Here is a 15,262-nt window from a genome sequence, read left to right as displayed (position 1 = left end):
CATTTTGAGGCTCTTGCTGTGTAAGGTATAGTCAGATGACAGTAACACTGGTCTGTTTACTCTATAGCAGTAACAGGTTTACTCACATCCAGTCCTGGATGATCAGATTCCTGACCAGATGCTTATTTAAAAAAAAAAAAAAAAACAATCAAACAAAAAAACCCCTGTGTTCTCTCTGATGGTCCAGGAGCCCCAACAGCTGATTACCTGTATTAAGACCAGTCTGTCACAGTGGTCCTATATATCACAGTAGATTACCTATAGTCAGACCAGTCTGTCACAGTGGTCCTATATATTACAGTAGAATACCTGTATCAAGACCAGTCTGCCACAGTGGTTCTATCTATCACAGGAGATTACCTGTAGTCAGACCAGTCTGTCACAGTGCTCCTATATATCACAGTAGATAACCTGTATAGTGACCAGTCTGTCACAGTGCTCCTATATATCACAGTAGATTACCTGTATTCAGACCAGTCTGTCACAGTGCTCCTATATATCACAGTAGATTACCTATATTCAGACCAGTCTGTCACAGTGCTCCTATATATCACAGTAGATTACCTGTATTCAGACCAGTCTGTCACAGTGCTCCTATATATCACAGTAGATTACCTGTATTAAGACCAGTCTGCCACAGTGGTTCTATCTATCACAGTAGATTACCTGTATTAACAACGTAGATGCCAGTAGAGATCTTACTGAAAGTTTGGTGCAACATCCAAAGTCGTTGAAACGAGCGCTGTAGGAACACTCTTCTCTGTTTCATGAAGCTCGGTTTGCTGATGCTAGCTCCCTCCATGGTCTCTCTCTAACTCATAATGCTACTGTGTTATCAATGTCTGTAAGTACTGTATACCAGTGGGGGGTGGGGGGGGTGGTTTATTTAAAACAGTCATACAGTCATTTAAAATATAGTCATCTAAACATGTACCAAAGCAGCAGATGTAATAAAAGCTGTGCCCATGTGAATAAAAATAATTTTGACAATGACAGTCAAAAATCGGTTGACGGTTGTCACGGGTGACGATGTGTTTGTACCAGAGGGCACTGTATCAACAGGGTAATGTCACAGGTTTCCTGCCATAGCTGTTTAGTCTGAGCCTTGAAACAGGCCCTACAACATTTTATTTGTTTCTCTAAAAGTTCCGGCTTGTCCGTTTTAGTGGTGCCCACAACATAGTAATTAGTGAGGTAACAGATTTCAGGGTTTAATGATCTGATTCTGGTATTTACTTATCTGCTTTTGGTATTCAGTCTATATACTGCACTTAAACAACTGTTTTATTTATTCATGAGTTTTTGTTTGTATCTTCTATTTTTCTTTCTTTCAATTATACTTGCTTCATTACATCCATCGTTGTTCATGATGCATATTAAATAGGAGGAATCGTATTTCTTCCCAACTCTTCTCACGTGAAAAGAAGTTTTATGCATTAAAGTACACACTGCCTGTTTAGTCCTAGTAACTTAGCTAGGGGTTAATATTAAGCCCTCATAACATTAGAAGGGAGTAAAGAATTATGTAAGTCAATAGAGACACAAGGCCCAGCCCTTATGAAATCAGATAAGGGGTGGAAGGACTATATAACAATAGAATGTTCACAGATATGTCTCCATTTTACTTTCATGACACGTTCTACATTTTTACATCACACTGCCCAATTGACACTCTTCTTCATGGAAATATGACATTTTTCTCTGCAAAATACATGACTCACAGTGGAACAAGTGTCTGCTTTGTTTCACAGAGTCATATAATTTTGTTGATTTTTTTTTTTTTTTAATCTTTCTGCGCAAACCCAATGCATGCTAATCTATTTTGCAATAAACAACAATATAGAAATATGATGTTTCGTTCATGGACAAGAACATATTTAACAAGGACTAGATCAAATGCAGTGATAAGTCAAAAGCGTGCGAGGTTTTAGATCAAGTGGACCAAACGCATTGTGCGTGAGCCTTCATTTTTTACACAAGTATTTTTGCGCTACGTCACATGAAATATCATTCCAGTTTGTCAGAGGATCTGGTAAGGATCCTAACATTTCTCCACAGTCCTCTCGTATTTCAAAGTTATTCGGCTCCGCAGAGTACCAGTACCTACGATGACGCAGAGACAGCGCGTTACTAATCGCTCTCTACTAAAACCACTGGCTGATGACACGGTCGAATTTGACCGGTTTCTTACGTGGCGGTCAGCGCTGTGCCGTCCACCCATCTCCAGACTCCCTCTACGTCTTTGTCGGTGAGTCCGATCCAAGCTTTGACCTTCAGGTTCGCAAGCGCCTCCTGTCGTAAAAGCAACGAGAAAAGTTGGTCAAGGCGACGTCACGAAACTCCGACTCCCGCCGTCAGACCAGGCAGTGACAGGGTCGCCCATTTTACTCACCTGTTCCTCTTGGGTCTTTATGATCGCCAGGTCTGCTCCAAACTCTCTGCACTGCTGTCTGCTCTCAGTCCAGTTCTTGTCTTCAGTAGAGATGTAGTAACATTGACAGCCAAACGTCTGCCATCCATTCAAGCAGAATTTTCCTGTGTATGAGATCAGAAACGGAGGGGGGGCGGGCCGGGGGATCAAACATTAAAATCCCCAACCACACACACACAGACTCATGCACATTTACTAATAATATTCATTGAGTCAGATGAACTCACTCACCACACTCAGACAGCTGCTTGGTAAGTTTGTTGTTACTGGTTTGTAACCAGTCTCTCTCTTCAGTCAGGTTGTAGTAGCTAGCCTTTAATTGTTCCTCCTCATCCGTTAGGTTCTTTTTACTGATCACGAACTGGCTTCTCTCTTTGACCAGTTTAATGTACCAGGCACTCAGCACTGCAATGACAGCCAGCAGGAGAACACACAGCAGCCCCAGACACACCACAGCCAGTCTGTAACGTTTCATCCCTGAGGGGCGAATAATAATGATTTAAAAAAACCCTCACTTCATTAATTATTCTGTGTGGGTTTTTATTTGTACTCATGCTTTTCTGCAATGAGAGGGGCCTGTTCCCTTTCCCCCTCACTCTTCACTCAGTGTTTCCCAGTTTCAAGAACAGATATGGGCAGTGTCGGAAATGAATGGGGGCAACGGGCAACAATGTCCCAAGAAATCTCAGAATGCCCCTAAAAACCGTGATCGAGGGGCAAAAACTGCCCTTTAGATAGTGTTCGTTTCGACGAAAACGGTGACGAAAAATGTTCGTCTGCGATTTTTTTTCCACGACGCAAACGAGACGATCGATAAAAAAAAAAGCACCTTCGAAAATGCAAACTTCGACGAAATTATATTACCATTTACGTTGACGAATAATAACAAGGCGATGAAGTCAGAGACAGAGGAATGGACAAGCCATTTCATCTTCCCCTCCTCTAGAAATCAAACGTTAAACATTTCAACTGTGCATTATATAGGAAGGCTATAAAGAGCTAAATAAACGCTTAAATAGTTAGAACTGTCTCCTGCTCTCTCTCACACACACAGATGGTATTCTGTATTCTGTACATGTATACAGATGGTATTCTATACACACGCACAGATGGTATTCTGTATTCTGTACACATATACAGATGGTATTCTATACACACACACAGATGGTATTCTGTATTCTGTACACATATACAGATGGTATTCTATACACACGCACACAGATGGTATTCTGTATTCTGTACACATAAACAGATGGTATTCTATACACACACACAGATGGTATTCTGTATTCTGTACACATATACAGATGGTATTCTGTATTCTGTACACATAAACAGATGGTATTCTATACACACACACAGATGGTATTCTGTATTCTGTACACATATACAGATGATGGCACACTTCTCTTTGGAACAGCAATAGTATGCTTTTGATTTACTCGTGCTGGCACAAGGTGGTGATAAGTGTATGCATTTTAATATTGGCTCATTTCACATTAAAAAAACAGCAACTTCATGCCCTAATTACTATTTTTTTAAAAGTGCCCCCCCAAAATTTTATAAAATGTCCTACACTGGATATAGTTCCATTACACTTTGTACACAGTCTTGATTATAGCCACTTTGACTCTGACTCCTTTGGCAGAAAATGTTTTTTTTTTTTTTGGTTTAGTTTTGGTTGGCTTCCTACAGACTGATAGACATGGAACAGCCGTCTTATACCAACAGTCCTAGAGCAGTTCATAACCTTCTCCTTTTGGTTTTTCAATGAGTCCTTTCCAAACACACAGTTATATTAATATCGATGTTAAAACTGGGATAAATCAACCTCGTCTTTCTGCTATCTTACCTGATCTTTCAGCTCCTGGGTTGGTCTTGTGTAAGGCAGATTTCCTCTGAGTCAGGTAAAAATCCTCATTGGCATAAATGTCCTCACATACATCTCTCTGATGGGTAACAGACATCCTCACTGACATATGTCAAATATGTTTCTGAGATGGTGAAGAGTGTCTCTCTCCTGTGACACTAAAGATTAACAGGGACTTACCAGAGAAGGAAGTCACTTGCAGAAGGACAAAGATTATTTTTTTCTCTTTATCACAGAGACCATCTGTCTCTCTATTTTATATTTCCCCTTTCTCTAGAATGTGCTTGGTATTCCTCTAGTATGGTGAGTTGGCAATGACTAAGAGAGAGTGTTCTGTAAAACCAAGACTACTTTCACTTCATTTACGCATTAATGCATGAGTTGGCAATGAGGAATAAAAACATTAGGCTATTTTTGCTTAGGATTTGGATTAACACACCTGCTCAAAGCCAGGGATAGAAAACATTAGTATTACTTGTACCTTTAAGGTGATATTTGGTTCATACATGTGATCAATGATTGTGTGTGCATTAATATAGTTATTAAAATTCATAGAAGTGCATGTTTTGATTCTTTTCAGAAGCTCTTAATTTCTCCCTTCTCATGTCTCTGTATGTTGGCTATTCTGGTGACACATTAACCACTATGCAGATAAGCTGGAAGCGTCTGTTTTTAATAGGGTGATTATTTATGTCGTAACGTGTGGCAGATAATCGGTTCCTGTCAGAGGCTTTTTTTTTTTTTTTTTTGAAGTTTAAGGAAATTTCACTCTGTGTCACTATACAGGATATCTAAATGGTGCAACACGTCTCAAACTGCAAAAACCTCCCATCTTGTATGGTGTCCCCCACGTCCGATACACTCTTCACTTATAGAGGTGGATTTCAGTGGCTGATAATTTAGTTCTTGTTAATTCTGAGGGGGGCGTATTCATAGTGTATAACTGTTTAAAATGCTTAAACTTATTCCTCATGAATTTGAATTAAAATGGATAAAACTGGATTCAATATTTTTTTTTTTAAATATGTCAAAAATATTTTATCATAATTTCTCTCAATGGTATCAATATAATATTCTTACTATGACTATTAATCATGTATGAATATTCTTTTCAACAGGATCCATGTTGGGAGTTTGGATGACAGAGTGGAACTCTTTGTTGTTCCACTATGGTTCTGTGATAACTGTAGTTCTCTTACACTTAGTTCCCACTGTTGGAGGAGAGGGGGAGACATAGGAGAGGTGATGTGTTCGTTAGACAATACAGAAGAAGCCTCCCTCCATTTAACCACTACCTCTGAATCTTTTTCTCACACATACCTGCTCCATACCCCACCCTGTCTCACTTCCTTAGAACAAATTCAGATAGAGACATACTTACTTCAGTTTAAGCTCTGTCTGCCTGTCTGTCTGTCTGTCTGTCTGTCTGTCTGTCTGTCTCTCTCTCTCTCTGTCTATCTATCTATCCATGTTTTCATTTCTCTGTTTATCTCTATACTTTTACTTTGTTGAATAAGTTTGTAAGTTTGTATGTTGAGTTGTTGGGTTTCTCTTATTGGAGACGTCCTTAGTCTCTGTGCTGAGGTCTGGAGAACCTGCAGAAGCCAGAGACGGCAAAAGTAAAAGTAGAAGTACTTTGCTAAAAACAAATTACTCTAGGTACAGTTAAAATTTCCCTCCTGAAAAATACTTCAGTAAAATAGTCACTCACTTACTCTTTACAAAAACGGTTGTCAGTTTAACTCTACTTAGAGTACTTTTTTTAGCAAGAGTACTTCTACTTTTACTTTTGCCATCCCTGGCAGAAGCTGCATTGTCATAAATATGTACTGTAGTCTCCTCTCTCTCTTCTTTGTCCAGCTCACTTTTCTCAATCCTGTTTACCTGACTATAAAGAATCTCACACATAGCCGTTCTGCAGCTCGCACTGTTATACTGATTTAGTGTTGAAGTCTCTATGTGTCTTGTGATAGTCTTTGTGTCTCTGTCTCTGGACGTTACTGAAATGTATTTGATAGTGACAGGAAACTGTCACCACAAGAAGTCACGTAGAGAACGTGTGGTAAAATTGTGAGATTGTAAATGGTTTTTTTTTGTTTTGTTTTGTTTTATCAAAAATAATATAATATGATTTACTTACAGATCTTTGACTCTCTCTCTGAAACCAGCTCTGTGTGACCCATTTAGGTCAGTAAAGTCTGCACTGGTATCAGTGTCCTCACACAACTCCATTCTCCTCTGTCCAGTGTTACTCATGCTACACTGGTGTGTGTCTCTGACACGCTTTCATTACTTTAAGTCTGTTTTTGAGGAGTGTTTCAGGGTGTGTGTGTCTACCTGAATTTCCACTGTCACTTGAAAAAGGAACTCAAATACAACAGCTTTGCTTTAGAAACATAAAATTCACCACAACTGTTCTGTCAAAGTCAAATTTATTTCTCATGCCCCAGAATCCAAACTTGCGACCTTCTGTCTGCGTACAGTTGACAAGTAGCACCGGCACACACCATATCCACATCACATGTGGTGCATTGATATGACATTATTATTACTGTGAAGTCCAAGCACTCCAAATGCTTGTTACCCTTTTGTGAAGCTGTCTCATTTTTAAGGTGTGGTTTGAAGAGGAAATTCAGACAAAGCTGCACCTCCATATGACTGCTTGGTATTACCAGTCTCTGTGATGTTAGAGCTGTCCAGGGTCCCCAGCCTTCCCTTTGACAGCTTGTCCCTGTCCATGGTCCTGAATTTTATTCACTCTGAGAGATGTTGTGTTGAGAAGGGTGACCTCTACAGGTCACATTGATTAAAGAAGCTGCATTTCTTTCAGCCTGATGACTTTGAGAGTTTTAATGATCTGGGGACATTCAAAAAGATACTCAAGATTACAGCTGTGTATTGGAAGATTCATAAATTGCCGGCCAAATTTCACCCTGGTCTTTTCTCAGTTCAGTTGAAATCTGTTCCAAGAGTGAAGTGTGGAGAGAGGTTGTGGCATTTGTTGACTGTTGAGAAGAGCAGCAGTAGCAGAAACATCAGGACAGTCCAACTAGTCTCCATGGCCTGTTGGATCCTGGAACTCAAGAGTGGTGTGTATTTCCACTTCTTACCCAGAAAGTCAAACTGGATCTGGATGTTCATCCACTCTTGTCCTTGAAAACTCATCTTGCATTGTGGTCAAGCCTCCTACCCCTACTGTATCTCCAACCTCTCAAAACAACATCTACCATTCATGACCCTTTAGCGCCTCCTAATGGACAACGATATTATTGCAACCAAAATGAAATGGAGCAGGCCAAGAATGAGACAAAGTAGCATTAATCAGGGTGAAAAGAATGGCACACAATATCACACTTACCTGTCTGTGAAACAGCACCAGGCAAAAGGAAGAGAAGAGGAGTTGAGTGTCTTAAATGGGAACAGCTGAAAGTATAGTTCCTATTAGATCCTTTTTGATTTTTTTTTTTTTTTTTAACAACTTCAGTGCAAATCATACAAGAATAAAGGATATATGCAGCATGTTCAGGGGAAATAAGGGGGAGGGGCAGATGGACATATTCTTATCTAGAGGAAAACCAGAGGAATGTGACAGTTGGAGTTGGATCTTATCATTCAGAGGGCTGCAGTGATGTTCCATATCACTGAGTTCTCATACTTCACTACAGGGCACACTGTACAGGCAATGCCATGCCAGGGGAGTGTCAAACTGACAGCCTCTAATATTCATTAATTATGGTGGCATCTTTAACAGCGTATATTTAAGAACAAGCTGGTGATTTCTGGACTCACTGAAGATTAACACATCATCCACATAAGTCTGTGGTACCTCAAAACACCTGGTCCATTGATCTTTAAAATGTAGCTGGTGCCCCCTGCAGGCCAGAGGGTGTCTTTGAAGTGGTACTCTCCATAAATTGTCTTCAAGTGGAACAACAGTTCCTTTGCGTCAGGTGCTGAGGGCACCTCATGTCCAGCTCTTATCCAAACTCCTGTACCCCTCCTCACTGTCCATGCTGAATGCAGCCCATAAAGGAGGAGTCATCAGAGAGCTTCTGTAGGTTGCATGTGGGGCAGGGAGGTTCAGATAGTGCAGACTGACTGTAGTGTGTCTGAGGTTTGGATGGAGAATAAATGATTTATGTTTCACTAATGACCTTGACTCTGACTCCCATTAAGGACTCTGGTTCCATGGACTGCACTCAATGTCAACTTCATTAGAAACACATACCTTGGACCTACACTCACTGGTCACTTTATGAGTTATACCTACCTTATACAGGTGTACAGTTACAGACCATAGGCCATCTGTGTTCATGAACAGTGTACCATCCTCTAGCCCTTCATCATTGGTCAGTTTTTAATCACAGTGTCACTTTTGACTTGATATTTTTGGGTGGTAGGCCATTCTCACTCCAGCAGTGACGAACATATTCACACACACACACACACACACACACACACATTCTATTACTGATGCCCTAAAGTGATCTCAGTGCTGTAAATAGCCGCTTGTGGGAAAAAAAAAAAAACTGACGTGTCAACACTGAGAGCATCTTCTTTCAGAGTGAGATGATGGGCTGGACTTTCTGTGACTAATGTTTTTCTCACCTCTTAAAGAGTCAGTTTCATGCAACACAAACACAGAAATGCAGGTGCACAAAGTGAACCCTGACATACAGAAACTACAGCATTAACACAGTTTAATAGTGTGTGTTAGAAAAATTCATCATAATGCATACAGTATTGAAAGAAGTGAACTGGACTGAGGAGTGAGAGTGGAGATGCCGGTGGAGATTTATAAGAGTAAAGATTTTGCAAGTGTCCAAGAAGCCAACACACAGAGACATGATGTTTCCATTAAGAGAAATTCAACACACAGGTACATCTTACACAGGACACGTGTAAATATCAATACAGTAAAAAATGATTTCGCCTTCACATTTTTGCAGCTAATTTTACTTTGTTTACAGTTAAGGGAGAAACAGTCAAGAGAGAAACAGTGAAAATTTGACTGACTGAATGAGTGATAGATTGATAGACTGAGTGAGCCATTGAGTGAGTGAGTGATTGACTGATTGATTGATTGATTGATTGATTCTTATTTTCTCTCTTTCATTAGTGTTGTTGTTTGTGTTCTTTCAGCTCTGCTCACTCTGTTGAATGTCTGCAGTGACTCTGAATGGATTCTCTTCTGCTTTTTCATGACTACTGGAATCAGCCAATCAGAATAACCCATTCAGATTAATTCATTTGTCCTACACTGTGTCAGAGTGACAGAGCCATATATTAATTAATAAACTCTGCCCCATGCTTAATGCTAAATGTATGTTACTGATACACACACACTACAGTTTATTTAATGCCATACAGTCAGTTTATGTGAGTCCAACTCTGGAGAGGGACAGATAAAAATAAAGGTGGAGGACAGAGACAGTTTGAACTTTCCATCTGTGTCACATGTTTAACACTTTGAGGGCCTCTCAGTCTAGACGGCCCTCAGTGATTTCCTGTGCTGCCAGCTTCCTGTTTCTGAACTGGTGTCATTAAAATAGAACAAAATACACAGTACACAGTAGAGGGCTTTTTTTGGCCCTCTCATGTTGCAGTTAGACAGAGAGCACTGTTTGTAGTTGTAGACATGTTGTAGAGTGTACCAGAGTGAGGATATAGGAGAGTATACATTAGAATGTAAACAGAATGGTGAGAGAGGACACTTTCACTCAGGGTAACGTCTCTCAGTTCATTGTTTCAAAATGATAACATAATTTTATCAAAGAGCAAAAATAACGGGATTAGACATGGGCAAACACAAAAAAAATGCAACATCTGGTCTAGGCACCTATTCAATTTGGAAACAAGCTAAACTGTAAATTAATAAGCTATGAATAGCAACAAATGTTTTCCCATTAAATCTTAAATGACTGGACTTTCTGACATACAGTGACATTAAAACTGGGTGACTCCAAACAGTGGAGTTGGAAGATGAGGTGGACAGGCCACGGAAGGAAAGCAGGAGGGAGAAAGAAAGAGACAGAAACAGAGAGAATGAGAAAGGAACTGGTGATGGTCAAACTGGTCAAAGTCACCTAAAAGAGGCAATTAAGGTAGAAGTCTTTATACCAAGTGAACAATTTCAGTTGGAACACATGTTCACATTCACACACACATTCGCATTTGACCTCATTCTCAGCTAAATGTCCCTCATGTGTTTTTTGTTTTTTTTTCAGTTTTTGTGATTTCCTTTCTCCCAGTCAATGTAAAGCAGTTCAGAGGCAGTAAGACCCACAGAGAGACAAGAGAAACCAACTCAGTACAAAACAGAGCCATATCAATAGTTTTAACTAAGCATAATCATGTGTTAGAGAACAAAGATGTCTGTGTGTGTTTATGAGAATGATATTGACACTGACAAAACCAATGGAGACAGAGGAGAGTGAGTGGAGATAACTGGTTGTATACATTTATACCAGTGCAGATATCATAGTGACCCCTGTTCCAGTCTCAAACACAGAAGACGTCTTCACCGAGAGAAAGGCAGCAGCTTAACTCACAGGTGCTGTATGGAGAGAAAGAGCAGTCATTTATACTGTAAAAGGCCTCATAGCCACAGTGCACTGGATAAAGTCTCTGTCTCTGTTTGTCTTCTCAGGAAGTGACATCACATACTACATACAGTGTGTCTGGGGCTGCTGTGTGTTCTCCTGCTGGCTGTCATCATAGTGCTGTAGTGTGTCTTGTATATTTCAAAGCTGGAGCAGTTACAAAAGTACTACAACAAGCTGGTAACAGAGCGAGACCAGTTACATACTTATCACCCCAATACAACTATAGGGTGAGCGAATTTAACATATAGATATAACAACCTACTTGGTGAGAGAGACTAGTTATAGACCAGTGTTGAGAACTGGAGTAGGGAGTGAATGAATGAGCATTTCAATGAATGAATATTTCATTTGTGTGTTTAATCTGAAAATAAGAACATGAAACTATAATACTAACACTGCTACACACACATGCACAAACACATACAGACAAGCTAAACAAACAGACGTTCACACATACTTACATTATAATACTAAACTCAGTACTTTATGCTTTAAAGAGCAGTTTGTGGAGAAGAACTGACCTTTGAACACTAAGACCATATTCTGTCAGAGTGACATGATGGGGGGCTGGACTTCCTGTGGTCAAAGGTTTTCATGCCTCTGAAAGAGTCAGTTGTATGCAACACAAAGACAGAAGGGCAGACACACAGACCGACCCAAACATACAGGGACAACAGCACCAATTCAGAGTGATAGTGTGTGTTAGAGAATGGAGATGTCTGTGTGTATGTGTGAGACAGTCAACAGTACTGAGAAAAGAGAACTGGACAGAGGAGAGAGAGTGAAGATGATGGTGAATATTTATGAGAGTGTAGATGCTGTGAGAACAACAGACACCGACACACAGAGAGACGACACCTCCACTAGAAGAAACCCAGCAACTCAACACACAGGTACTTCTAACACAGGATGAGTGTATATTTCTTCATTTAGTTGTGTCTTTTAATCAGAAGATGTACAAGCTGCAGCGACAAAATGAGTCTCTGTGTCTGTTTGTCTTCTCAGGAAGTGACAGACGCTACAGACTGACTGCAGTGTGTCTGGGGCTGCTGTGTGTTCTCCTGCTGGCTGTCATCGTAGTGCTGTGTGCCTGGTACACTGTACAATTAGACCAGTTACAGGGCAGTTTCCAGAATTTGACAAGAGAGAGAGACCAGTTACAAACCAGTTTCAACAAAATGATTGGAGAGAGAGACCGGTTAGAAACCAATTATAAGAATGTGAGTGCTGAGAGAGAGCAGTTAGAAATCAGATACAACAACCTGAGTGTGGAGAGAGACCATGCACTCAGACAGCGAGAGGAGTTTCGGTATGGGCTCTCTAAAATAGGTGAGTGAATATTTTAATCTTTATTTCAATGTTCATTTCTTAGTGTCCATTGCTGTGTTGCTGTTTGCTTTTGGAAGACATCAGAGAGTAGATTTGCTGGTGAGCGTGTGGCAGCTATTGTACTATGGGTGTTTCTGAATGCAGTCATTTTACAAATTACACGTCGTTAAAAATCTGTGGTATTTTATTAACCCTCTACTGTTGTTGAGCAACCTCAAAACAGAGATGATGTTTATCATGTTAATATCAAAATTCTCTGCACAAATATGTATACAAGCAAAACAAACAGATATTCACACATACTTACATTACAACACTAAACTCAGTACTTTGTGCTTTAAAGAGCAGCTTGTGGAGAAGAACTGGCCTTTGAACACTAAGACCATATTCTGTCAGAGTGACATGATGGGGGGCTGGACTTCCTGTGGTCAAAGCTTTTCACGCCTCTGAAAGAGTCAGTCGCACACAACACAAAGACAGAAGTGCAGACATACAGACTGACCCAAACATACAGGGACAACAGCACCAATTCAGAGTGATAGTGTGTGTTAGAGAATGGAGATGTCTGTGTGTATGTGTGATACAGTCAACAGTACTGAGAAAAGAGAACTGGACAGAGGAGAGAGAGTGAAGATGATGGTGAATATTTATAAGAGTTCAGATGCTGTCAGAACAACAGACACCGACACACAGAGAGACGACACCTCCACTAGAAGAAACCCAGCAACTCAACACACAGGTACTTTTTACACATTGATGAGTGTATTTTTCTATAGTTGTAAATTGTCTGTTACCAAATAATTTCCCTCACACAGATTAGCAGCCATGTTCACCTTGTCTCCTGAAAAGAGCTGAAAAACAGTAAAAAGAGAAACAGTAAGAGACAAAGGATTCTCTGATCACTTCTCCACCATTCTCTGACAACATTTACTCTGACAAATGTCCTCAAATATGTAATACACAGATAAACAAACAAATGAATAAAATATTTAGGCAGTGAATGAAGACGGACAGGCCTGTCCCACTCGTGCTTTCTAAAACCACAGTAGAGGATATTTTTTCAAACAAAGACTGAAAGTTACACTAAACCAAATTCAGGTAAAAATTGGCAAGTGCATAATTAACATGAAAGAAGGTTATCCGAAAAACCACGAGGAAACCTTGATTTTTGTGTCAAAATAAATATGTAATGCAATAAGGAGACTGAGTGGGAGGAATGGAGCCAATACATAATGTGTGTGACTGGGTGTGTTTGTTTATGAGAGAGAGAGAGAGAGAGAGAGAGAGAGAGAGAGAGAGAGAGTTTGATGCTTGAGAAAGTGTGATTATGTACAATAAAATGAGTAATTGTCATTGAGTTGTGTCTTTTAATCAGAAGATGTACAAGCTTCAGCGACAAAATGAGTCTCTGTGTCTGTTTGTCTTCTCAGGAAGTGACAGACGCTACAGACTGACTGCAGTGTGTCTGGGGCTGCTGTGTGTTCTCCTGCTGGCTGTCATCATAGTGCTGTGTGTCTGGTACACTGTACAATTAGACCAGTTACAGGGCAGTTTCCAGAATTTGACAAGAGAGAGAGACCAGTTACAAACCAGTTACAACAAAATGATTGGAGAGAGAGACCGGTTAGAAACCAATTATAAGAATGTGAGTGCAGAGAGAGATCAGTTAGAAATCAGATACAACAGCCTGAGTGTGGAGAGAGACCATTCACTCAGACAGCTAGAGGAGTTTCGGTATGGGCTCTCTAAAATAGGTGAGTGAATGTTTTAATCTTTATTTCAATGGTCATTTCTTAGTTTCCGTTGCTGTGTTGCTGTTTGCTTTTGGAAGACATCAGAGAGTAGATTTGCTGGTGTGCGTGTGGCAGCTGTTGTACTATGGGTGTTTCTGAATGCAATCATTTTACAAATTACACGTCGTTAAAAATCTGTGGTATTTTATTAACCCTCTACTGTTGTTCAGCAACCTCAAAACAGAGATGATGTTTATCATGTCAATATCAAAATTCTGTGCACAAATATGTATCACATACATGTGATCATCTCTGTTTGTCTTCACCATCGTGGAAACAGATAAACATGCACAGAAAGGCTGGATGTGGAGGTATTTTAACCACAGTCTATATCACATCGGTTTTCAATGGGGGAACTGGAGTCAGAGCAGACAGTACTGCAGAGAGAAATCAGCCGACCTGGTGATCATAAACAGCAGAGAAGAACAGGTGAGAGAGAGACAGAGAGAGAGAGAGAGAGAGAGAGAGAGAGAGAGAGAGAGAGAGAGAGAGGGAGAGAGTAAGAGAGTAATCAGATTGATCACATTTCCTAATACAGGTTAAAGTGATCATGTTTGCCTGTGCTTGTGTGTCTGTGTTGTAATTGCGATGCATATTCATGTGTTACAGGAAGTGACAGTGCTCTGGTCAGATGCTTCACACTGTAGTCTGTTTATGGAGAAAATCAAACACTTCACTAACGATCTGCATCATTTCATTTTCACCCTTTATCACATTAGGAGTTTGTAGATAGCTTGTCCAAGGGCAGTTTTGCAAGTTTTTGGATTGGTCTGACTGACAGAGACACAGAGGGGGTGTGGAAATGGGTGGATGGTACAGCACTGAACACTGGGTAAGAGATCACTGAATTTAACTCTGGTCATGAGACAGTTATTGACTCTTAACACTCAGTCTATTGTTCAGTATGAGAAAGAAATTAAACAGACTGATTCTCTGTGTTATTTCAGGTACTGGGATGGAGGGAGTCCCAGCAATTTGAATGGAAATGAGGACTGTGTTGCTACTGATCATAATATTTATAGTCTGAAAAGCTGGAATGCTGTGTCATGTTCTAATCGTTTAAGTTTGATCTGTGAGAAGAGACTTTTCTAGTGACATCACAATGGTAATCGTACTTTTCTGATAAGTGTATTTTTTTTTTTTTTTTTTTATGTGGACTTTGTGTTCGATGGTGTGTTGTGTTTACATTTGTCATCATGAACAGTGTGTGTGTGTGTGGGGGGGGGGGGGGGGG

General features: G+C 40.1%; 2 protein-coding genes across 2 annotated transcripts; one reads left to right on the top strand and one right to left on the bottom strand.

Annotated features, from left to right (window-relative positions):
• Positions 1-2,187: 2,187 nt before the first annotated feature.
• Positions 2,188-4,398, bottom strand: LOC115823752 (CD209 antigen-like protein E). Its single transcript, XM_030787780.1, has 4 exons — positions 4,284-4,398; positions 2,663-2,908; positions 2,393-2,535; positions 2,188-2,292 (listed from the first exon to the last, which is right to left on the bottom strand). The coding sequence occupies exons 1-4, from the start codon at positions 4,396-4,398 to the stop codon at positions 2,188-2,190; spliced, it is 609 nt and encodes a 202-aa protein (XP_030643640.1).
• A 7,791-nt stretch (positions 4,399-12,189) lies between these two features.
• LOC115823751 (C-type lectin domain family 4 member E-like) lies at positions 12,190-15,120 on the top strand. Its single transcript, XM_030787779.1, has 4 exons — positions 12,190-12,235; positions 14,309-14,457; positions 14,748-14,860; positions 14,976-15,120. The coding sequence occupies exons 2-4, from the start codon at positions 14,332-14,334 to the stop codon at positions 15,118-15,120; spliced, it is 384 nt and encodes a 127-aa protein (XP_030643639.1). The 5' UTR covers positions 12,190-12,235; positions 14,309-14,331.
• The last annotated feature ends 142 nt before the right edge of the window (positions 15,121-15,262 follow it).

This window comes from Chanos chanos, chromosome 11 (assembly GCF_902362185.1).
Source record: "Chanos chanos chromosome 11, fChaCha1.1, whole genome shotgun sequence".
NCBI classification, from domain to species: Eukaryota; Metazoa; Chordata; class Actinopteri; order Gonorynchiformes; family Chanidae; genus Chanos; species Chanos chanos.
Note: the sequence above shows the minus strand (reverse complement) of the source record. Positions and strands in the feature narration are given on the sequence as shown.

Bases quoted from the DNA above. Each gene is read 5' to 3' on its own strand.
- LOC115823752 (XM_030787780.1), bottom strand. From the start codon at position 4,398: ATGTCTGTTACCCATCAGAGAGATGTATGTGAGGACATTTATGCCAAT. The intron at 2,909-4,283 runs GTAAGATAGCAG...TTCGCCCCTCAG, and splicing joins CCCAGGAGCTGAAAGATCAG to GGATGAAACGTTACAGACTG. The intron at 2,536-2,662 runs GTGAGTGAGTTC...TCTCATACACAG, and splicing joins CAAGCAGCTGTCTGAGTGTG to GAAAATTCTGCTTGAATGGA.
- LOC115823751 (XM_030787779.1), top strand. From the start codon at position 14,332: ATGTGGAGGTATTTTAACCACAGTCTATATCACATCGGTTTTCAATGG. The intron at 14,458-14,747 runs GTGAGAGAGAGA...TTATCACATTAG, and splicing joins TAAACAGCAGAGAAGAACAG to GAGTTTGTAGATAGCTTGTC. The intron at 14,861-14,975 runs GTAAGAGATCAC...GTGTTATTTCAG, and splicing joins GGTACAGCACTGAACACTGG to GTACTGGGATGGAGGGAGTC.